Consider the following 24,403-nt stretch of genomic DNA (forward strand, 5'->3'; position numbering starts at 1 on the left):
GCCCTATGTAGATAATCTTCATAATATGATGATACTTCAACATTACGTGCTGATACTTTAACATTACATGATGGTACTTTAACATTACGTGCTGATACTTCAACATTACGTGCTGATACTTTAACATTACATGATGGTACTTTAACATTACATGCTGATACTTCAACATTACATGCTGATACTTTAACATTACATGATGGTACTTTAACATTACATGCTGATACTTCAACATTACATGATGGTACTTTAACATTACATGCTGATACTTTAACATTACATGCTGATACTTCATTATATGATGGTAACTTCACTATGCGGTAGTTCTAAAAATAGGGTTAGGGAAGCGTCGCCTAGGGAACGGAAACGCTAAAACTCAGAACACGTGGATGCCTGAAAAGTTTTTAACACTGGGCTGTTTCTCTGTTTCAGAGATTGATCAGATTGGACTAAGGTCCACTAAAACTTGTTTAGATCGAGATACTCAACAAATGCTACTATTTGATTAAGTGTTGTCTTTTAAATGGGTCATTTTAAATTTTAAAGAATGGCTGCATTGTGAGTTCATTGGGGCTCAGCGCAAAAAAATCAGGGGGTACCAAAAGTCCTTCAGGGAATTTTGGTCTAAAAATGTGCATTCAGAACCCAATCTTTTGGCGCTTAGTCAGAGCGAACAGCTAATTTTTTTTCTAAAAGCACCTAAACAAATACTTCTGTCATTCTGTTACATGTAGATTGGACTTATGGGGATTAATGGGTTCTTCCTGGAGATCCACGTGAAAGAGTGGGCAATGAAAGCACTGATTTGTTCAACAGTACAGTTACTGCTAAAATCAGATTCAACAGCAATGCAATGCTTTATCCTTTGCATGATCTTATAAGTTGCATGTGTGGTTGTCGTTTGCCTAAATACATTGCACCAAAATAAATCGTATGTTTCGACAATATTTTTATTCAGTAGAGATCCTCTCTCATGAGCTGTAGTGTATTGTGTACTTCTTCAGTTCCAGCTTTTTAAAAAAAATTTTTTTTTTATTTTTGTTTACACATAAATCCACATACACACATATTTCAGACATATTTCATACATTTCAAGATTCTACATATTGTATTATCTTATTAATCTAAAGGAAATAGATTATCCGTATAGTGTGAAAACGTGTTTTCTTGCAAAAAAAATATAGATAAAAAAATAGCAGTAAATGAAAAGAGAAAAAGGGAGATATAGAAGATAAAAAAAAATACAATAGAAAAGGGGATACATGTATCAAAATATTTGTTCACAAGTCAATATAATTAAAAAAAAAAAAGAGAATAGTTTAAGCAATCACATATGTCATAAAACTTGTCATAATTTCTCACAAATTGTTTGCCAGTGGTTTTCATAATTTGAGTATCTACAGTTTTTCAATAACATATATTTTCAAGCAGAATCCTGTTTTTTATTATTTGTAGTTCCAGCTTTTTGACATGACCCAAACTAGTCTCAGTCTCCTGTATGATCAATCTCTGAAACAGAGAAACAGCCCAATGTTAAAACTTCCCTATTTTTAGAACCACCGCATAGTGAAGTATCATCATATAATGAAGTATCAGCATGTAATGTTGAACTATCAGCACGTAATGTTAAAGTACCATCATGTAATGTTAAAGTATCAGCACGTAATGTTAAAGTATCAGCACGTAATGTTGAAATATCAGCATGTAATGTTAAAGTACCATCATGTAATGATGAAGTATTAGCACGTAATGTTAAAGTACCATCATGTAATGTTGAAATATCAGTATTTAAGGTATTCAATGTATAATGAAGGGATGTTGAACAATTTTGAATCATTTTAAACCAGTTAAAACCAAATTCACATGACTGACAACATATAAGAAGCCGGTCATTTTGCACCTTAATTTTTTTTTAAAGAGTTATCTCCCCTTGTTGAAAAAAGAAAACTTTAACTTCGTCAAAATACCTGCGGTAAATGATTTATTTTATTTCAGATTTTAATAAAGAGAAAGTTTATGCATGTATTAACCAAGAGAGTTTTACAAATTTTAAGCTACTTTTTAATATCTTATTAAAACATACATTGCCCATAGACTTCAATACAAAATTCAAGGTGTAATTAGTTGGACCATAATTAATATTTTCAAAATTCCTTTGGTGGAGTATTTTTATTTGATAACACCTTCAAAATGATATCATGATAAAGAAAATCGGACCATTAATTTATTAGGTACAAAATGTGGTCGTTATACATCGAATACCTTAATGTTGAAGTACCATCATGTAATGCTGAAGTATCAGCACGTAATGTTAAAGTATCAGCACGTAATGTTGAAGTATCAGCATACAATGCTTAAATATCATCATATTATGAAGATTACCTACATGAGGCAGTTGAGGCGTTCCATAAATTGGACTTACCTGCTGATGTTTTAAGTGTGTTTGTGTTTACATATTATCTACGTCATTTCAATAAGCCGACCCTTCTTTAACCCAGCCTTCTGATTGGTGGGTAACGATATTTGGGGAAATTTTCCTCTGCCTCGGCCCGGTTTACCCCTTATTTGGGTGTGTGAATCTAAAAATAGACCTCCTAATCAAACAGAGTAGCTATCCCGGAAGTGAAATTCAAACCCTGTGTTTTATCGAATGGACTGGTTAGCATGACAACACTGTTTTTGCAGAGATCAAATACTTCATGACCAAGTCGACTCAAGGTAAGAGTTTTAAAAAAAAAAATCTAAAAAAAAAAACCAAAAAACGATATAAAAAAAATCCATCGCTAACTGATAAGGTGAAACATCCGCCTCCCGTTGGAGCGTTATGACTTTAAATTCTTGCGAATCGGTACCACACACACACTTAACCTATTTTGTATAGGTTTTTATGTGTATGTATACTTGTGTATGGATAGTAATAAAATCATGATTTATAATCAAATCGGTAAGATATTGCTTAAATAACGTTTTGAGCATACATGTGTTAAAAAATTCTAAGTTTATCAATCATGGTACATGTAGATAAGCAACATTAATCTGAACGACAACAAACATCTAGAAATAAAAAACAAAATCAATACCTTAAAATGCACCTGTTCACCTTAATGAAAAAATGTCTCAATAAATAAATTCTTTTCTATTTTTTATCACATACTGTAATCAATCAGAAAAAAATATATTATTTCGAATAATCTAGGCTATCAGTTTTGAAAATAATTTTTGATCAATAAAATTTAATACAGATGCATGTCTAAATGTTAATAGCTACATTTCAGTACAATGTAAAACAGCCTTTGAATGTCTGCATTGTGACGATAACACACAAAAACATGTCTTAACTAAGTCCGTGGATTTATTTGACAAAAGCAAAGGTAGAATGAAAAATGAACGGGGTTTTTCCAGATGTTTACACTAGCCTCGCCGCTGTTCCAGGTACAAGCACAGGTAGACGGCGCACACAGAGGCGTGTTTATCTTGAGAAATGTGCAGTACATGACTTTTACCGCTCCTCTGTTATCAGAATACAATTGTCCTCAAATTGCAGAATTTTCGACTTACAGCTGACGTGATTGTGACTGTGGAATCTTGGAGAGGAAGTTGATACAAAACGTTAACCCAATTTGAAAAACAAACATAATTTATACATGTTTGATCAAACAGGGGATTCTTCTGAAAGGGCAAAAGGCGACGGTCTAAAGGTGGAATGCTACACCAAAATTTTATCTTATGGATCGTTAGAGTATCATTTCCGAAGCAAGATTGCGTTGTTCAAATAAGGATACTGTATATGCCTTTAATTTTTTTATACGATTTTTTTTGTATTTTTTACGTAAAAGTAGAAAATGTAATTTGGTTGCAAGTAACGCATTGTAGAGTTAAAATTTTGCTGTGAATAAATGCATAATATAAATAACTAATAAATCATGTCCAGTAATGGCAATAAAACTTTAATAAAAAATTTTTAATCAAAAAAATATTTATGAAAATAAAAAACTTCTTTTGATAATAGTTTTCAAACCTATGAATAAAATTTTCTAAAGAAACATATTCTATAGAAAGGAAATGTAAGGCAATCATTTTTCAAAAAGAAATTGAATCAAATTGACGAAATTTTAGAGATAGTGCAAATTTTCAAAATTGAACCACACCCGATCGAAATTAAACTTATCCCGACTTGAATGAGAGAAATTTTAAATATATGACAATTTCACCCAAAAACTAGGATGTTTGGTTGTAATATGGTTTGCAAATTAGAAGAGCAATTAAAAATTCAATTCATTTCTTGTCTGCACATAAGGAAATATTGTTGATTTTGAATTTTTAGCAATTTAAATCGGGATCAGTTTGTTTTTAATCGTGATCGGCCATATTTTGAAAATTAGCAATATTTCTAAAATTTCGTCAACTTGATTCAATTTCTTTTTAAAAAGTGATTGCCAAGTGTATTTCTTCTCCACTAGACACTTCTCTTTAAAAATATTTATCCATAGGTTTGAAAAATATGAACAAAAGATGTTTTTTTATTTTCATAGATAATTTTGTATTAAAAAAATTATAACATCTTGTAGACATTACTTGTCATGGTTTATTAGATATCTATATTATGCATTTATTCACATCAAATTTTAAACTCTGCAGTGCATTACTTGCAACCAAAACAGATTTTCTACATTTTCGAAAAAAATACCAAAAAATTCGTATAAAAAAATCAAGGGCATCTATCCTTCTTTGAACAACACCATCTTGCTTCAGAAATGATACTCTAATGATCCATAAAATAAAATTTTGGTGTAGCATTCCACCTTAAAAATGAAGCACAATGAATGCTAGTAAATTGACACGGAATCTAAAGATCTTATTAATTGTATCAATAATGATAATCAATGATGCGTCGGTACTTAAATTAAATTGTCAAACATCCATGCTATTTTGTAGATATCTAAAATCCCAAACCCATCCCAATTTTATTATATCAAGATCACGCTCTTTTCTGTTCTCCTCTTAGTATTTTTTGATATTGAACCACAGTTGGAAACGATACACATGAGAATAAACTGTCCGGAATTGCATGTGAAATTGCTTATTGGAGAACGAGATGGACAGGTTTTGTTGTAATTTGTAATTGTCTATAAGAGGAACAAAGTTAAATGTCATTGATTGGGAGAAAGTAGAGAAATTGAAGGAAAGCATACACAAATGTACATGAATAAATTAATACATATACATAAATGTCGATAGCTTCTCAATCGACGAAAATATTAACTTATGAAAATTTTAAATATAACTACAGTACCAAACAGTATCGGTTGATTGTATGGATTACTTTTATGACAGAGTAGGTAATGTACTTGATTTGCATCTAATACTGTACGAAAGCCGAGAAGGATCATTCGAGATTCGAGATTCGAAATACGAGATTCGAAATACGAGATTCGAGATAAATTAGCTACGCTTATGAAGTTCTCTGCCATAACCGTATTTTTACACAAAAGGGGTGAATAAACCCGGGTTTTAAACTATTACTGGTGGTGAAATACCTTAGGGTTCAAACGCATCAGGTGGAAATGCACCAGGGCAAACAAAAATCACTTAGATCCGCGAAGCACACTGCATTATTACTAGTCTACTTAGATATTCTGTGTAAAAGTAAATACAAATAATTATTTAGTTAGGGTGGGAGAAGTGAACATAGCATTTATTTGTATATAAGAGCATGTACGTATGATTTTTATTTAAAACAGTTTGATGTCGCTAGGATACATATTTTCAGATCCTTGATTTGATTGGTTAATTTAGATATTGAATCTCGAATTTCGAATCTCGAATCTCGTATTTCGAATCTCGTATTTCGAATCTCGAATCTCGAATGATCCTTCTCGGCTTTCGTAAATACTGGCATGTAGTTTTACTTTCAGCGACCCCGTATCCAGTTTACCCAGCTCTATTTGTCTAAGTGATATCTAACAGTAGATAAAACTTGATCTAGGTAAAAGGTGGATAGTGTTTATAACAATTCTATGTCTATGAAGTATTTCAATAGTGGATAAAGTGTTTAAAGCAAAGTCATGGTGAAAGTGCATTGTCGTGGTGATTACAGATGAGTTTTGTGTTGATGATAGATACACAGATGGTTTTGATTACAGCACATCTTTGACTAGGTGATGGCTCATAGTAGATATAATAATAACAATTTTTATTATACTTTTATGATAGATACTAAAATCTGATTGGCTTAGACGCAGTTAATAATCCGTTCTATTACCCTCAGCGTTAGCAACAAACTTGGCAACGGGTAACACAACGAATTGTTACATGCGCGTAAATTATACCCTCAACAGTTACCCTCCCAAACAGGCACTATTTATATAACAGCTATTTTTGTCTAAGTGATGGCTCATAGTGGATATAATGATAACAATTTACAGCACATTTTTGTATAGGTGATCACTCGTAGTGGATATAATAATTAACGATTTACAGCACTTCTTCGTCTAGGTAATAGCTTACAGTTTTACAGCACAACTTTGTCTAGAAGAATGCTAGATAGTTCATGGAGTGTTTGCATCACAACTTTGTTGAGCTATGCTAGCTACATGCATATGTTTAGTAGAGGGAGTTAATAAGACCATTTTGTACTAGTGGTACAACGGCGGTATTTCGACGACCCGTGTCCCACATTTTTTCCCTTTTCATACAAATGATACTGCATGCCTGTAGATTTATCAAATGCTCTATTCACCGAAAATTGCCTGGTGTGAAGTCAATCATTAGTTGAATATCAAGCCAAATTGAGTAAACATACACAAGTTAATTTCTAGACGTACATGTAGATCAAAATCTTGACAGAGAATATCGTTATCAGCAAATGCACAAAGCATGTACGAGGCATGTTTGTGAAGATCATGCCACAATGACCTTCATATTGAGAACAGGCTAGCACTTTGATAGCGTTGTCAAGATCAAATTCAATGAGTAGTTTAGGCTAGGTAGTCGGTGTACAAACTACAGGTTTTAATCATTTCTCAGAGTGTTTATTTATCATTTACCTGTCTGGTTTGAGTTGTTGAACATTACCATTGCACTCGGTGCAGTCAGAAAAAGACCCAAAGTCACAAGTACATAATCAGTTGAGATTAAAAAAAAAATAAAGTACATGAGTGTTGAAATTAAACTTTTAAGCAACATGGTTTGATAATCGAGTTTTGTTTATGAACCCTTTACTACATGTGGTACAACTAGGGTTGTCAATTGATAAAATTTCTCTTAACTTGTTAGGACTGGTAAAAAAAGTGGAAAAACGAAATAAATAATAATAAATAAAAAATAATACTGTCTGGTTAAAGAATGCTTTTAGTTATTTAATGCCTGGGGCTATGTTATTACAATTAGAAGTGTCAATACTATCAAAGTCTTACTATCGCGCCTTATATAAAAGGCACTTGATACAGCATTCCATTATAATATCTTATGAATTAACTTTCTGGTTTTTAGCTCACCTAAGCCGAAGGCTCAAGTGAGCTTTTCTGATTAAAAATTGTCCGTTGTCTGTTGTCGTCGTCGTTGTTGGCGTTGTTTTTGTCTTTTCAATCACAGTTTTATCTTCTTCTCCAGAACCACTGGGCCAATTTCAACCATATCTAGCACAAAGCATTATAGCTGCAGAACTGTAGCTCTCCGGGAAAAAAAATATTTACAGACCGGAGAGCTACAGGGCCACCCATTGAACAAATTGTATATTTATTGGGCAGAAAAACGTGCGCTAGTTTTGGACTGATTTACCTTATTTATACGCAAATTCTGTGAAAACAATTAGTACCATTAAATTCTTCATGCAATTTACTACTGATATCGTCTCTTTATTTGCCTCAGACGTTCTCCGAAACACGCTACCGACCTCGGAAAATCAAGTAACTATGTTGAATTTACATCGAGATCGAGAGTCGCCATTTTTACATGTAAACAAAGTGCACCACATGAGTTTACGGTACTGGTGATGGTGTTTAAAAGACTATCCGAGGCAAGTGAAGAGACGATATCAGTAGTAAATTGCATGAAGAATTTAATGGTATACTAATTGTTTTCACAGAATTTGCGTATAAATAAGGTAAATCAGTCCAAAACTAGCGCACGTTTTTCCGCGCAATTAATATACATTTTTTTCAATGGGTGGCCCTGTAGCTCTCCGGTCTGTCAATCTTTTTTTCCCGGAGAGCGACAGTTCTGTCAATATTTTTTTTCCCGGAGAGCTACAGTTCTGCTGCTAAAAGCATTATTGAGTGAATGGGATTCCAATTTTTTTTTTTATTAAAAGGCCAGGCCTCCTTAAACGGGGATAAAATGTTGAATTATTGAACATTTGTTCAGTAAAAGTGTAAGTATTATTAAAAAATCTTTTTTCCAAAAACCATTTAGTCAGAAAAGCTGAAACTTGTATTGAAACATCCTCAGGTAGTTGAAATTCATGTTTGTTCAAATCATGATCCCCGAGATTATGGTGGAGCAACAATTGGGGGACAAAGATTAGATAGGAATTTAACGAGAAAAATCATTAAAAATCTTCTTCTCAAAAACTATTGGGCAAGAAAAGCTGTATTTTGTATGAAAGCATCATCGGTTAGTGTAGAATCAAGTTTTTTTTAAATCAACAATATCAACCAATTAACAATTAATGAAACATCGCTAACAAATTGAACATGTAAATATAAATACATAAAAAATAAATCACTGAATGAATAAATCAATCAACCTGTCAATAATTTGCTTACAGAAACATGAGAGATGAGCAATGAATGCTACATGTGGGCCAGTTCGGCGACCACGGCTGTTGTCTGCGGGATTTTCTTTGCTTTGTGGAGATGGCGGTATCACCGACACTACAGAAAAAAGAAGCATGCTTCCAGCCCAGAGCATCCGGTGTGTCCAAACTGTCAGCCATCTAGACCAGCATATTTAGGGGAATTCCAACTATCCCACAGGAGAAGTGACACAAGTGTGATCCGGCCTGTGTTAAGTGAAAGTCGCGAGGGATTGACGGTGCAGAACTTTGGGGAGAGTCAGACTTCTGTTCTTCGGCCAACCGCGGTGCCAGTTAGCGCACTGCCAACAAGAAGTGAATGTGTTCCAACAATACACAATGAACTGGTCGGCGCAGGGTCTACGGCGCCCATACTCAGTGTTGACAATGGGTCAAACAACTCAGACAGATGCCCACGTTCTCTCGGAGGAAGCATTGGGACATCAACCGTTTCTTTCATTCACTGCAATGATATTTACACAGTTTCAGAACGGAGTAACATGAACGTTGTTTCAGGAAAACTCGTTGTATCAGTTGCCCATCTCGTGACGTCACGAGGAGACTGTTTGGTGCTGGACAACATGGGGATAACCTTGTGGGTACCCCCAAACGCCGTCCCTGTGGGAGAAGAAAAACTAGTGTGCTTGGTTCTGAATTGGGATTTAAGTGATAACCCGTCTATGTTAGAGACAGAGTCCTTGGTTAGCCCAGTGGTGTACGTGGGGCCCCATGGGCTCAAACTGAACAAGCCTTGTGAACTTCGGTATCGGCACTGTGCCTACGACCCGCGCCATATTGTTGTCATGCGCAGTGAAACAGACCTTTACGAAGACAAACAGTGGGCAACAATGTGTGGTCAGGAAAGCCAGGGTGACAACTGTAGTTTGACTTCTGACGAATGCCGGCTCAAAATCAATTCATTTACATTATTTACGTGCATTCAAAGACCTTTGAGAAATCTCAAGATGGCAAAGTGGTTACAAATTGCAGCATTTTCAACCCCATTGACAAAACGCATTGATCATCATGAGGTATCTATTGAAAAGGGCAGCCAACACAGGCATTTCTTTCTATTAAAAGTTACAATTATCCTAACCGTATATATATTTATATTGGTTTCTCCATTTATTTTACTCTTTATAACATGTTAGACGACCTCTTACTTAATTAGAATCATTGGCTTTTTAAATCGTGGGCAAACAGTATACAGGATTTTTCAACCATTCTCTTCTTCAATAATTAATGTACAAAAACATACAACGTCAAATTTCCTTTATTTTCTTCTATTTGTATCAACAGAGTAAAAACATCTGTTTGCCTTGAAAAATTCGGTTGAGCGAGCGACTGTAGGACGTATACAATATACACTATGGAATCATTAGATTTCGTGGTGGTCCAATTTTCGTGGAATTCGTGGGTACCTTTCAACCACGAATTTGATAACATCCTCCATGATTAAATTAGGGTTATAAAGTCTTTTTTCCTTTTATAGGTATAAGAAAATACACGAAATTACATCCAAACGAACCTATAAAATTTCAGTTACGTCCCCACGAACCTATAAAATTTCACTTATCCACGGAAATTGGCCCCCACGAAATTTACTGATTCCACAGTATCTGGTATATAATTCATCTGGTTTCTAACAAATTTTAGAGAAAAATTCTTCTAGACTGAAGGCCCTACATGTCTTTCGTAGATGTATGTATGAATGATGAAATAATACAAAAAACTAATCTTTTCCATAGTTTAAGGAGGCTGGGGTGGTCAACAAATTATCCAACAGAGTCAAATTATCCAACAGAGTCAAATTATCTTACAGAGTCAAAATATCCAACAGAGTCAAATTATCCAACAGTCAAATTATCCAACAGAGTCAAATTATGCAACAGAGTCAAATTATCCAACAGTCAAATTATCCAACAGAGTCAAAATATCCAACAGAGTCAAATTATCCAACAGTCAAATTATCCAACAGAGTCAAATTATCCAACAGATTCAAATTGTCCAACAGATTCAAATTATCCAACAGATTCAAATTGTCCAACAGATTCAAATTATCCATCAGAGTTAAATTATCCAACAGATTTACTTGAGCCTTAGAATTTTAGATACGATATTTTTAGTCATAAACTATCATGTAGTAAAGAAATCAAATGAAAAATCTGGCTTTGAAATTTGAGTGTTTTCCTTGTTCTTTGTATAAAGCTCTTCTTATGAAAGAGGTTTATTTAGTAGTCTTAAAATGGGCACGACAATCTAGGCCTATAAAATTAAAAATTAAAAATGGTGAAATTGTTCTTTTTTTTCTTCAAGGTCCGTGTATATTTTCTCAACAAAACTCCATGCGCTTTGCAATGGGCAATTCAGAACGAGGCGAAGTTTAATCACGTGCTCATGTGCCCGGAAAAGGCATTTTTGTTCCACGGACAACTACAAGATATTTTAGATATCAGGGTAATGTTGAAGTAAGTCCTTTGGTTAGCACGAGTTATCATTCTTTTAGCACTGTTTTCCAGTTGTCATTACTCATTACTAGTATCTAAGGAATAGGAAATTACATATATATTATATGAGGTGATAATTTTTATCTGGGTGTGACCAAATCCAATAATGACCTTTTTATTAGATTTGTTCACGTCCCGAACGAAATTAAAACCTCATAACATTCAAAGAATGATTCCTTATTGCTTATATTTATATAATTTTTAGCAATTGTGCAATTAAATATAGTAAGAATATTATTTCTGCAAACTATGCTTGCGCCCCAATAAATGAAAATTTGATTTTTTTTTTTTGGACCGTACGTTACTAAATCGATTCGTACTGCAATCACAGACAAAGACACAGAAAATGTAAATATTTCCTTATAAATGTTCTGCCAAACGTTGCAAAGTCTTTTCTGTTTTGGTTTACAGGTACCTGTCCTCTGAGTGGGAGAGTATAGAAGGTGACGAGTATGAGCGTGTCCCCTACCTTCATGTATGGCACGGACAATGTCCTCACATCGTCATGTGCTTTAAAAAGAAATCCCAGCAGCCGGTCCGTGAACTAAACTTCCACTTGAACGTCTACCAAGAAACAATGGAAAACGAGGGCGAAAAAGTGGTTGTCCACGCCACGGAAGACCCGAAGCAGCTGATTGATAATTCGTGCATCATAAACATTCACACAAGTCAAAGTCAAGAGTCGGGATCGTTTCCGAACGTGGAGGTGAAAAAGACGGAGGAAAATGTGAACGTGTCAGTGAATTCGGCCCCATGCTGTTCTGCACCTTTCTTTGAGCAAGTGTGTAAAGACAGTACACATTACATACCCTATGAACTCAGAAGCAAGCTGAAAATCAAACTGGATCCAACAAACCCCCTTGGAAACGATTGGCGTCGATTGGCGGACCTTCTCAATCTGTCACAGTACATCGAGTACCTGAAATGTCTACAATCCAGTCCAACTGAGGAGCTCCTGTGTGTGGTTGAACACCGCAACATGACGCTCGAAGAACTAGCGGTAAGTTTCCTAAAGAAGTAGAACCATTTTAACAAGAGCTTAGACTTTGGGTAGTTGTGTTAAACAGCAATGTGACGTAGGCCTGTCTATTCCATTGCTAGCCACTCAGCCATGGCTCTTTGAAATCAAGAAGATTTGCCTGGCTTTTGAGCTAATCGATGCGCGCATTTGGTTTGAAACCGCGTCATTTTTAACTTGTTTTAACGCAAGGAATAAATAGCTACATCCTACTGAAACTCCAAGGTCTTGTTGAAATGATTCTATTTATCGTCCGGGGTTCAAATCTTTGGCAATTACTTAACTGTATGTCTAGATACTCCAAGGTGCATAACTCATCAGAGGCCTCAGTTGCTCATCAGACTTATCTATGTAACAATCAGTAAACTGTTGCAAATTAATGTAATGTAGGGATTACATCTAATTTCAAATTTGATAAACTCTGCAAGTTTCTTGTTTTTTAAATCTTAATTAATATTACAGGCCATGTTGCACGACATTAGAAGACTGGATGCTGAAACTATAGTTCGAGAATATATATGTCAACACTCGGATTTCTCGCCTGCCAACATCAGAGATGGACACCAGCATGATGAGACAAGTGCCCCCCGCCCAAACAATTTCAACAATCTAAGTCAAGACAATCCTGCCTTTACATACTAGAGAAGACTACAGTTTTCCTTTTTACAAATGTTGAGCTAATAAATTGTTATATCTTAGTTACATGTATACTTTGGTAATGATTTTTAATAAGATTGTGAATATAAATATATATATGAACAAGAAATATCAGTTTTGTGTTTTATTTTGAAATGTGCCTGAGAACAATTGCATTGTTATGACTACTTCATTTAAAATGTAATTTTACTGTTATATACCCGACACATATACTTTTTGCATTTATTATACTGGCATAAGCTAAATACTTGTTTCCAACACTACATACTATTATTGATATTAAGGTTTTGCAGCACATGAAAATCCCACTTACAAACTTCAGGAGAAAGTCCTGTATATCAGCTTTTATCAGTTTTTGAAAATGCAAAAAATCGCAATACTTTTTTGTTTCACTGATACATTTTTCTTTTTTTAATCACTTTTAAAATGTAACATTTTTTCAATTGGTCTAGTTCAACCAAACGCTTTTTCAGAGCAAAACATATGTAACGTTGACAAAGCATCTGATTGATAATTATTATTTGTCAGCTTATTTTTGCCTTCATACCATACACTTACTGCCCTCTGACGTCATCAACACCAATAGAGTTACACAAGGATTTCAATTATTTGTGCAGACATAATTTAACTAAACTAAATGTCTTAACAAAATTAAATATTTTGTCAAGGATAAAATAAACCCTAAACATGCATATAGACCTATATAGACTATAGGTTTCTATATATTTTTAACATTTTTACTTAATATATCAAGAGTTCCTATCCAAGGTTTACCGGTATACTTTTGAGTAATTTTCTACATATATGTAGAATGTCAAGCATTTATGTAATTCGCCGATTCCAACATTTTTTTTTCAAGGAGATCCATCCTTCTTCTTCCCTCAACCCTCAGAATATCTCGACTTCAACGTACTTTAACAATTAAAGTAGATCCAGTGTTCTGTGACGTCACACTTTATTGTAAAACTTTGAATTCTTTAAAATTTGTGCAAGATAGTTTTATATATTTTATGTGAATACAATCACATGGAAGTAACTAGAATTACTGTTACGTTCAAGATATATTCGCAGCTTGATTTTATCCTAAATTACCAAATTTTTTTTTATACATTTTATCTATGATAAGGGGAAATAACTCTTTTTCTGACTTTTCTCTCAGTTGTATGTCTAAAAGCTATAATTTTTCCTATCCCAACAATTAATTTTAAAATGTGTTTGTAGTTTTACTTTTATGACACGGTTGACAATAAAATTAAAAAAAGATAAACAAGTTTCTGCCTACAACCATGTTACTTTCAACAAAAAAGTACGGTTTTCTGATGCTAAATTATGCATTGATTTATGTTTATCTGACATCTCAAAAAAGTGTGATGACATGTTTATTTTTTCTTATATCTGATGAAATTTAAGTCTATCAAATTGAAATCAGTTCTGTTTTTCAACTTTCATCAGAGAGTTTTACGAGTATGGAGTTACCTTAAAAAATTAAAACCACCTGTGTATCCTAGGGGCTTATTTTTTTTCTTAGGAGGGTCCAGTGTATATTTCCCAAGATCTTCCACATCAAATTCCCATCCCTTCTAATGACGTCATCAAAAGTCCTTATTGGAGAAAATTTTAAAATAAAATTAGACGTACTTTTTTAAGAATCAAAATGGTGTTCGAAATTGTTTTCCTTTGGTGCAGGGAACACTCAATATGATCTATTGCCCTCGGCCGTTGGCCTCGGGTAATAGATCATACTGAGCTGTTCCCTGCACCTCGGGAAAAATATTCGGGTCTATTGACTGTTCAGGCATTAAAACTGTTTTATTACCTAATTCCGTTTTTAGTATTTGGTGTTCACATTTATAAATTACAGGTTTTCATACCAATATGCATTCAGGTCAATACTAAGATGACCTAAAAGATAAAATTTAAGAACAATAGTAAAATAAACATAATAAAGTTATCTTTAAATTTTGTAGCAATTAATTGAACTGTTTTTCTAAAATACGCGCGTTACTCAATTTGTATGCACAAATTATGCATTTATGAGACTATATCTTTCAAAAAATAATGCTTAAATAACATTCGCAGGGGTGTTCAAAAGCTGTCGATGATGATTTTTGTCCATTTTGTGAACAGGTTAAATCGTTTGGGCTTAAAATCTCTTCAATACCAATCCGAAGGAAGTTTATTAAGGGACTTTGATTGAATGTGGATTGCTGCAACAGACTTTTTCTTTCATTGATCAATAAAAAAAATTGCTCTTCTGAATATTATTTTATTGTCAAATGACCGAAATACTTTCTTAATTGGGGTCTCCCGTTTTCAACAGAAGATCCTTTTGTTATTCTATTTTTTTTTTAGTCCTTTTCTACACGGAATGGTCTTTCAGCTCTGCCTGATAATCATCTGAACGCTATCGGAAATTTTGTTGTTGAAGACGTCATTTCTTGTCTTTATAAAAAAAATTTTCTAGTTTCGAAGTGGGTATTGTGTCTTAATAACTTCTCTTAGATAAGAGATCTATAGCTTAATTTTTCTAAGGTTGTAAAAATAAAGACTTTGATATGCATAATGGTCTTCAGGTTTCAAAAGTTTCTAAACAAAAGTATGGAAGCTCCATAGGGTCGAACAAATCAAATAAACATAAAATATTTGTGAACGTGCGATGTCATAACATTGCAACACGGAGAAACGTTCCGTAATGTTGATTGGTGAAACATATGAGCCCAAGATTGAGTCTGTTAAATTTTGTTTGGTATCTAATTGGGTATTCCCTACCAGTGCACTGACTATAATTTTATCTCCAAGATACTTGCATCTAGTATTGCGGTTGTCAGTGGTCACGGGGAGTGACAGGGTAGTTATGAATTCATGTCAGCTATAAGGAATTTACTTACTACTACAAGTTGTCATGTTGTAAATTAAATTTTGTATTTAAACCCATCAAGTAAATTCACAGTTGACGTTAATTGCATTGTAAACTGTTCGCCCTATTTCTACTGGCCTTAATTTAGCTAAGGTGAACTAATGCTATGCATGCAATAATAATGGGTTCTCATCTAATGAGATAGGATATTTTTGTGTATGTTTTGAAATTTTGGCCAAGCTCGTATGTACATGTACAGAAGAAACAAGACAGAGTAAATGTTCCACGTTTTATTAAAAAAATATTCAAATTTATTTCACATTCAATGTATGTTCAACCATAGAACAGTATATATACTAGTATCACAACGATGTATCAACAACAGCTTGAGAAAGACACATTATATAAAAGGAAATATATTGTTCCTGAAGGATTTTAGTTTGCAAATGCAAATAATTTTTATCATTTTTTGATATGGTATTAAATAAATACATGTTACAAGGATTTCAAACATTTGAACCAAGGGGATTGATAAAAACTGGGAATTTAGCCACTGTTAACATATCTAATAACGTTAGTTGGGTATTTAATTTATTGAAATATTTTGGCAAACAGCAGTTTTCGGACTGCGGCAAATACATTGCAATGTGCCATGTATAATGCCATTAAACTGACAATGACTAAGTCTTGTTAAAAAATCTATCTCCAAAATATGGTTGAAGCTAAAGTTTGATTCGTTTACAGTATTAAAACATGTATCAGTACCGCTGGAACAGCAGATTGCATTCAGTAGCATATTTCTGGTGTCATACCGCAATCATAATCTGACATTTGATAACAGATTTATTAATTAACTGGAATATCTATTTGTATTCTTTAAAAAAAAATTCAGTTGAAAAATGCATGTGTAGAGACAGCAAGCCTTCACACGTTTAGTTTCATCATTCATCCTTTACTCGTGAAATTATTTCTGTCCCATTAAGCAAACAAAGACCTGGCTTAGAATAGATTTTAGAACAAGCGAGGATGGAACAAATAATTCAATGAGAACAAAAAGCCACCTATCACTTCATAGGACATTGGCATGATCCCTGTCCCAACCTCAAAGGCCACAACTGTTTTTTTTGTTTTGTTTCCAAAATATTGATCTGTCCGACAATAGCTTGTACACGGATCTCCTATCTCCTCCATCGCCGGCCGGGACTTCCTTGTGACAAAACAGTTTTTTGCAATTCATCCGAAATGTCATGCTTAAAACACAATAGACAACAAAATTAGTCGCCGCGTTGAAAGCCAGAAGCATGTCCGTAAACTCTCGGATTCCGCGAACTTTAAAATTGTCCTCAGTGTATCCATACTTGTAAAACGTCGACAAAATGGCGTCAGGGGTGGTACAGAGGAGAAACTTCATAATTATAATTACCAGCATAAATGTCACCTTCTGTCGATGAATGTATCGCGATCTGTTTTTGGCACGGAGTTTAAGGAGTGCTTTGATAATGCAGGCATTTAGGATGATCAATAGAGTAAGTGGAATGTTGCACCTTAGAAAGTTTATACTCCAAGAATAGTACACAGAAAAGGTATCTCCCTGCCATAGACTTGTCAAATTGAGCTTCAGAGAAGTTTGGTTTTTCAGATCGTCGAAAACTTGAACTGTTTTGTATCGGAAGGCATATGGCATTGATACAGTTAACATGACAACGTTAATGATGACAGCTCCAGCAATAGCGCGTGGTCTCGTGCACATTGTTCGAGATTTGGCGGGAAAACAAACCAGCAAAAAGCGTTCTATGGCAACAGAAACGGTAAGCCAGGACGACACAGAGTTCGCTATGTTGAACACAAAATGTGCGAAAGGATAGAAGTGAACGTAAATGTGGTAAGCAATATCTGGACATGAGTTGGACAGCACCATGACTGAGAAGTAGATTATGTCGTTGATTAGACTGACCATGTCCGACACGGCTAAAGCGCTCAGGAAAGCATTGGTCGAGGAAAGCATGTTCGCCTTAGATAGAACCACAAGTGTGAGGATGTTTCCGAGTAACCCGGGAATACATATACATGGATACAGGATCTCTCCATTGATGAAGACTGCCAGCTCGTAGAACTCTTTGTCCGGGTCCACAACCCCGCTGCCATTTGTGGCGTTATCGCCGCTCATGCTGCCACTGTGTGGGTATCCTATCCCTGCAAATGAACAAAAGACTATTAATCAAAGAATATTGTGAACAAATAAACATTATAGCAGGTCCAAATGTATTAGAAAATGATTTAAAAAACCAGTGCAATGAGCATTTTCAATGAAATAATCCGGTTTTTGAAATGGTGAAAATGGGGGGGGGGGGGGCGGCTGCCAAAAGGGTACCGCTATTGTACGGATAACTCCTCCTATAAGCACTCCTTATTAAGATTACTTTCTTGAGTGTATCAACTATCATCAGCTAGATAAATTAGCAAAGAAATTGTCTCACCTCACCTGTTATTACCAATATCACTTGTTTGAAAAGCTCTGCAATGAAACATTTTCTCACTTTTATTTCATTTATCGCCCACTCTTTGATTTGGATTATTATAATTTTCATACCCGTGAATTCATTTTGTAATTTACAGCTACACCATCTGTTGTTTTCTTTGGACCAACAATTTTCTTGCATTTGTAAATGTCGTGTTTATTATATTCACGGTTTTAATTGTTACATACATGTACACTTGATAGAGAGCCTATCGTTAACTTTGAACCATATAAGTATACACACATTCCTTGTATACACCTACACACACACACACACACACACTCTCTCTCTCTCTCTCTCTCTCTCTCTCTCGTAGAATAAGTATGATTTTATCGTTAATCAAAAATGTGTCAACATCTTAGTGATCGTCCTGTTTCAATGGCTTCACCTCTAGTACTAAGTGGGATAACTCTTATACCCTCTCTCTGACAAGAATTTGTCCAGCATAAGAAACACGCTCATTGACAATTCTAAATTTCATTAGAGAAAAATGAATTACTCTAGTTAAGGTAGCTCCCTACTCGTAAAATTCTCTGAGGAAAGTTGAAAAACCGAACTGATTTCGACTTGATAGATTTTAAATGTCATCAATTGTTTGAAAAAATATACATGTCATCACACTTTTTGAGATGCCAGATAAACATAACTAAGGCATATTTTAGCATTAGAAAACCATATTTTTTTTGTTAAAAGTAAAATCTTGTAGGCAGAAATTTGTTTTTCTTGTTTAATTTTAACGTCAACATTATCAGAAAACTAAAATTACAAAAACATTTTAAATTAATCGTTGAAATAAGAAAAAAAATAGCATTTAGACATACAACTGAGATAAAAGTCAGAAAAAGAATTATTTCCCCTTTGCATAGATAAGATATATAAAAATTTGGAAATTTAGGATAAAATTAAGTGCGAAAATATCTTGAACCTACCAATAATTCTAATTACATCCATGTGATAAAATTCACATAAAATAAATAAAACTATCTTGCATAATTTTTAAAGAATTCAAATTAAAGTTTTACAAAAAGGTGTGACGTCACAGAACACTGGATCTACTTTAAAGCAATATGAGCTGCAGTTTTCATGTTGAATTTTTTATTACGAAAATATTATTTTCTACTGAAATGACAAAATATCATGGTTTTTCAAAATCTTTTAGCCATATTTTTGTGTGAAAAGGCCGTTAAGAAGCCTTAAAGGGACTTGGACACGATTTGAGATCAAAAATTTTATTTTTATTTTTATGTATAAAATGGTTTACTGGTGCATTTTAAATGATTGACCAAACTATTGAATGTCAAAGTCAAGTTACGAGCGAGATACAGAGGTAAGAATTGTTTGTAATGTAAACAAAGCTTGAGTTTTATAGTTGTTTACAAAAAATGTAATATAGCGAATTACAATTTCTTAGACAGAATGACATGTAAAAACAATTTAAACTAATTCAGTATCTTCATAAATACTATTATCAACAAAAAAAAGATACATTTGATTGACACTTACACAAATACAACACTAATGTAAAAAATGACAATATTTGAGCTTTGAAAACAAAGAATTATGAACTCTGTAACTTGCTTTTATCTTGATATTTCACTTTTAAATTTTGACATAGCATTATAAACTTCTTTATTTATTAGTATAAACACTGAAAATGGAAAAATAAAATTTGAAAATTTTAAGTCAAATCGTGTCCAAGTCCCTTTAAATGGAGCATCATATTTTGTCATCCTTTACAAAAATTGATTTGCTTTATACAATCCTTTATAGAAGAGAAATCTTTTCTCTGACAAAATGAATGATTTTTTCAAACCTTATTTATCATAAAAGTTATGTGCAGACTTATCATACTAGCAGCTTTTTGCAGAAAAATAAAATTCTAAAAAATACGGCTCATATTGCTTTAAATATAGGAAACACGTAGGCGGAAAACCGACACCAGACTTGTGCACTAGTACTCCCCTACAGAAAGAGGTCAAATTATAAAGCATTGATGTTACATTTTGTTGTTCTTCTTAATAAGGATAGATTACCGCGTATAATAATCTTTGTGTCATTCATCTCTAGAACTTCCTCAATTGATTTACCGAATCGTGTTCGAACCCGCTGTGATGTGGACTTTAAAAAATTGCTGCGTCATTTTATGGATTTTTTCATTATTCTTCTTTACTTTAGATTCCGTGGGTCTTCGGTACGTTCTCCGCCTCGATAGGCGGTTTCGCAGATATATTGAGGTCTTAAACTGATATGATGTCTAGTTCGCGGTCACTGTCCACTCTTTGACGCAGTTACATGTAAGTGACCTGAATTATTGCAACATACACCAGCATAAAATTAGATTTCGTTCAGCATGATAAGGAAGTGAATATTCAATTAATATTTTATTTTATCTGCCAGTGAAAATCTGCACGTACGGTCATCTACCTTGATAATAGGATATTTTAAGGATTTTTATTGCGTAATTTAGTGTTTCCGGTTAAAACAGCTTTCGAAGAAAAAGCCTAGTATGTGACTAGAGGTAATTACATGTACATCCCTTTTCTGTTGTGTAAAGTTAATATTGACTGAAAGTATTTAACGTCTTTGGTGGTATTAAATGTTACTGGTCTCAAGTTAGGGGAAATAGTATTATACAATTGCATGTTTTTCTTTAAAAAAAATATTTATTTGATGATACTATTTCCCCTAACTTGAGACCAATAACATTTCATACCACCAAAGACGTAACATATTTTCATGATACGATAAAATAAACATAAAATGATTATGTTTTAATACTTTATCGCTAAATATTATATGATACGAATTCAATGATATTAATATTGTGACATATCGCGAATCAATTCAAAACAAGAGGCCCATGGGCCACATCGCTCACCTGAGGAACAATAGGTATGATAAAGTCAGCTACATGGAGTCATAAAACAAACAATCTGGACAATGTACAATAATACATGTAGATCCTGTATAAATAAAATCCATTTTTCCTCCTTGGAACTCGGATAGCCCTGATTGCTGCCAATATTTACAAGAGCAGACTATAATCACCGCTCCTGCACATATATAGGGACTCAAATTTACGCAGGCAGGGATGACCGCACACCTACGCAACTCAACAGGTACCAACGTTTACGCAAGCAGGGATGACCGCACACTTGCACCAACAGCTCAACCTAACGCAAGCAGGGAGTGCCGCACACTTGCGCTAGAAAGGCCTGAACACCAGCATGGATGACCATACATAAGTGCTCCGCCGCTACCACCACCAATACAAGCAGATATGACTGCACACTTGTATTAATGCGATACAGGGCAGGAATGACCGCACACTTTGTATCGAAGGTTAGAAAACACTCAGACATTCAATCTATCCATACCTGTTCAAGTTTAACCCCAAACAGTCGCTCATCAAAATGCATTAGACACTGTCCCTATATATGTGCCAACCTAAAATAATTCATAGTATCTAAAAATTGGAAATCAAAAATAAACAAAATAATATGGCCTTACCCAAAACTTCTTATGCAGAACAACTTATATACATTGAATATTTATTATTGTATAAAAATAATCATCACAATAATTGGTTAACAGTGGATGCATTAATTAAAATAATCAAGAATCAATAAATCAAGGGCAATAACTCAATACAGTAATACAAAAAGATTCTAATGAAAAAATAGCTGCCTGCTTCAATTCTATAGTCATATCACATGTTGAGTATTGCAGTTCTCAAAAAGATCCTTTACAATTGTTTATATATGGGATATTTAGCTACATCAAACTCTGAACCTTCTTGTGAGGCCGAAGAATTGTCCTGGAGCCAAAGTTTTAGCAATGATAAAGAATCATCTTGCTGATTAGTTTCTGAGAAGAAGATTTTTAAAGATTAACTTTATATATTCCTATGTAAAACTTTAACACCCCCCCCCCCCCCATGTGGCCCCACACTACCCCTAGGGATCATGATTTTCACAACTTTGAATCTACACTACCTGAGGATACTTCCACACAAGTTTCAACTTTCCTGGCTGATTAGTTTCTGAGAAGAGGATTTTTAAATTTACTCTATATATTCCTATGTAAAACTTCAACCCCCCATTGTGCCCCACCCTACCCCCAGGGATCATGTTTTTCACAACTTTGAATCTACACTACCTGAGGATGCTTCAACAACAGTTTCACCTTTCCTGGCTGATTAGTTTCTGAGAAGAAGATTTTCAAAGATTTACTCTATATATTTCTATGTAAAATTTTAACACCCCCCCCCCCAATGTGGCCTCACCGTTCCCCCAGGGATCATGATTTTCACAACTTTGAATCTACACTACCTGAGGATGCTTCCACACAAGTTTCAGCTTTCCTGGCTGTTTAGTTTCTGAGCAGATGATTTTTAAAGATTTACTCTATATATTCCTATGTAAAACTTCGACCCCCCCATTGTGGCCCCACCCTACCCCGGGGGTAATGAATTTCACAACTTTGAATCTACACTACCTGAGGATGCTTCCACACAAGTTTCAGCTTTCCTGGCTGTTTAGTTTCTGAGAAGAAGATTTTTAAAGATTTACTCTATATATTCCTATGTAAAACTTCGACCCCCCATTGTGGCCCCATCCTACCCCGGGGGTCATGAATTTCACAACTTTGAATCTACACTACCTGAGGATGCTTCCACACAAGTTTCAGCTTTCCTGGCTGTTTAGTTTCTGAGAAGAAGATTTTTAAAGATTTACTCTATATATTCCTATGTAAAACTTCGACCCCCCATTGTGGCCCCACCCTACCCCTGGGGGTCATGAATTTCACAACTTTGAATCTACACTACCTGAGGATGCTTCCACACAAGTTTCAGCTTTCCTGGCTTTCTGGTTCTTGAGAAGAAGATTTTTGAAAATTTCTCGAAATTTTTCATTAATTTCTAATTATCTCCCCTTGAAAACGGGTATGACCCTTAATTTTCACAACTTTGAATCCCCTTTGCCTAAGGATGATTTGTGCCAAGTTTGGTTGAAATTGGCCTAGTAGTTCTTGAGAAGATGTTGAAAATGTGAAAAGTTTACGGACGGACGGACAGACGGACAGACGGACAGACAGACGACAGACAAAATGTGATCAGAATAGCTCACTTGAGCTTTCAGCTCAGGTGAGCTAAAAATATATAGATATCCCATTTATGATTTATATAAATAATATGATGAAATGTTATAACACATCCCTAATTATTATAATTACCATATTGAAATATACCATACGACATATTATGATATACAGTATCATCTAACCAAGCCTGATGAAGTTAGGACCAGTAATTATTTAGATATAGCCGTCACAGCGCACCTGCTTCAAAAATAATTAACATGCTCCAAAAAACTAATCTACTCCGTCATCTAATTAAAGTCTATGGATCAGATTCAGAATCAACGTACTGTATGGTAAGTCCTTATAAGTATCCACATAGGTGTATTGTCCTAACAAGTTTGATTGGAAAACAGGAGCATATATAACTTGGCTACGTGGCCTGTTCTAAAACATACGCTCCACGACTTCGTCTCGGTGAGCTAAATTGACATATATGAAGAGAAAACAAAAGATACCTCTTTAAGGATGAAATAGAAATTTGTGAAAAGTCCTTCTGGTCTATTTTTCAGAGTAGATTTTGGTATCCTCAATCAAACGCCAATTTTAACTACTATTGGGTGCAAAGAGGTGGCATGTTCGATTATCGCTGAATCACGGTAATTTGATGACTTTTACACTGGTAAACATTTATTGCGTATCACTTTATGACCCAGACATCACGATGACCAAATATAAATAAGTAAGTAAGTATACAATATAAAATGCTTGGAATAAGTGAATAAGTAATGATCACCTGGGTCATATATCTAAGACTAATGAGCCAAAGTTTCCAAAACATGTATATGTACCTAATTGGTAAAAGCTCAAGGTAAGAATTCCTGGTACTCTACACCTCTATGTCTCTTCAACTAATTTCCCACTGTCTTCCGAATGTAAACTTATTTTTGCGGTGTTCTGATTTTATGCAATGTG

The 24,403-nt window shown here is 34.4% G+C and overlaps 2 protein-coding genes across 8 annotated transcripts in view; one reads left to right on the forward strand and one right to left on the reverse strand.

The window, feature by feature from the left end:
• Window positions 1–2,574: 2,574 nt before the first annotated feature.
• On the forward strand, window positions 2,575–13,105 carry LOC128164462 (UNC5C-like protein). Its single transcript, XM_052828288.1, has 5 exons — window positions 2,575–2,715; window positions 8,765–9,822; window positions 11,108–11,259; window positions 11,710–12,298; window positions 12,779–13,105. The coding sequence occupies exons 2-5, from the start codon at window positions 8,776–8,778 to the stop codon at window positions 12,956–12,958; spliced, it is 1,968 nt and encodes a 655-aa protein (XP_052684248.1). The 5' UTR covers window positions 2,575–2,715; window positions 8,765–8,775; the 3' UTR covers window positions 12,959–13,105.
• Window positions 13,106–16,111: 3,006 nt separating this feature from the next.
• Window positions 16,112–24,403, reverse strand: part of LOC128160441 (FMRFamide receptor-like) — a 32,755-nt gene continuing 24,463 nt past the window's right edge. For all 7 annotated transcript variants that reach the window (XM_052823782.1, XM_052823773.1, XM_052823790.1 and 4 more), the window contains one exon: window positions 16,112–18,023. In XM_052823782.1, the coding sequence (XP_052679742.1) occupies window positions 16,933–17,997 (1,065 nt within the window). In that variant the 5' untranslated portion in view covers window positions 17,998–18,023 and the 3' untranslated portion in view covers window positions 16,112–16,932. The remainder of the gene's footprint in view (window positions 18,024–24,403) is intronic.

The sequence above is a fragment of the Crassostrea angulata genome, chromosome 1 (assembly GCF_025612915.1).
Source record: "Crassostrea angulata isolate pt1a10 chromosome 1, ASM2561291v2, whole genome shotgun sequence".
Lineage (NCBI taxonomy): Eukaryota > Metazoa > Mollusca > Bivalvia > Ostreida > Ostreidae > Magallana > Magallana angulata.

What these genes read in the sequence shown, in the direction of transcription:
- LOC128164462 (XM_052828288.1), top strand. Translation starts at nt 8,776, where the DNA reads ATGAGCAATGAATGCTACATGTGGGCCAGTTCGGCGACCACGGCTGTT. An exon ending in GATATCAGGGTAATGTTGAA is followed by an intron (nt 11,260 to 11,709) that starts GTAAGTCCTTTG and finishes TTTGGTTTACAG; the next exon opens with GTACCTGTCCTCTGAGTGGG. An exon ending in TGACGCTCGAAGAACTAGCG is followed by an intron (nt 12,299 to 12,778) that starts GTAAGTTTCCTA and finishes TTAATATTACAG; the next exon opens with GCCATGTTGCACGACATTAG.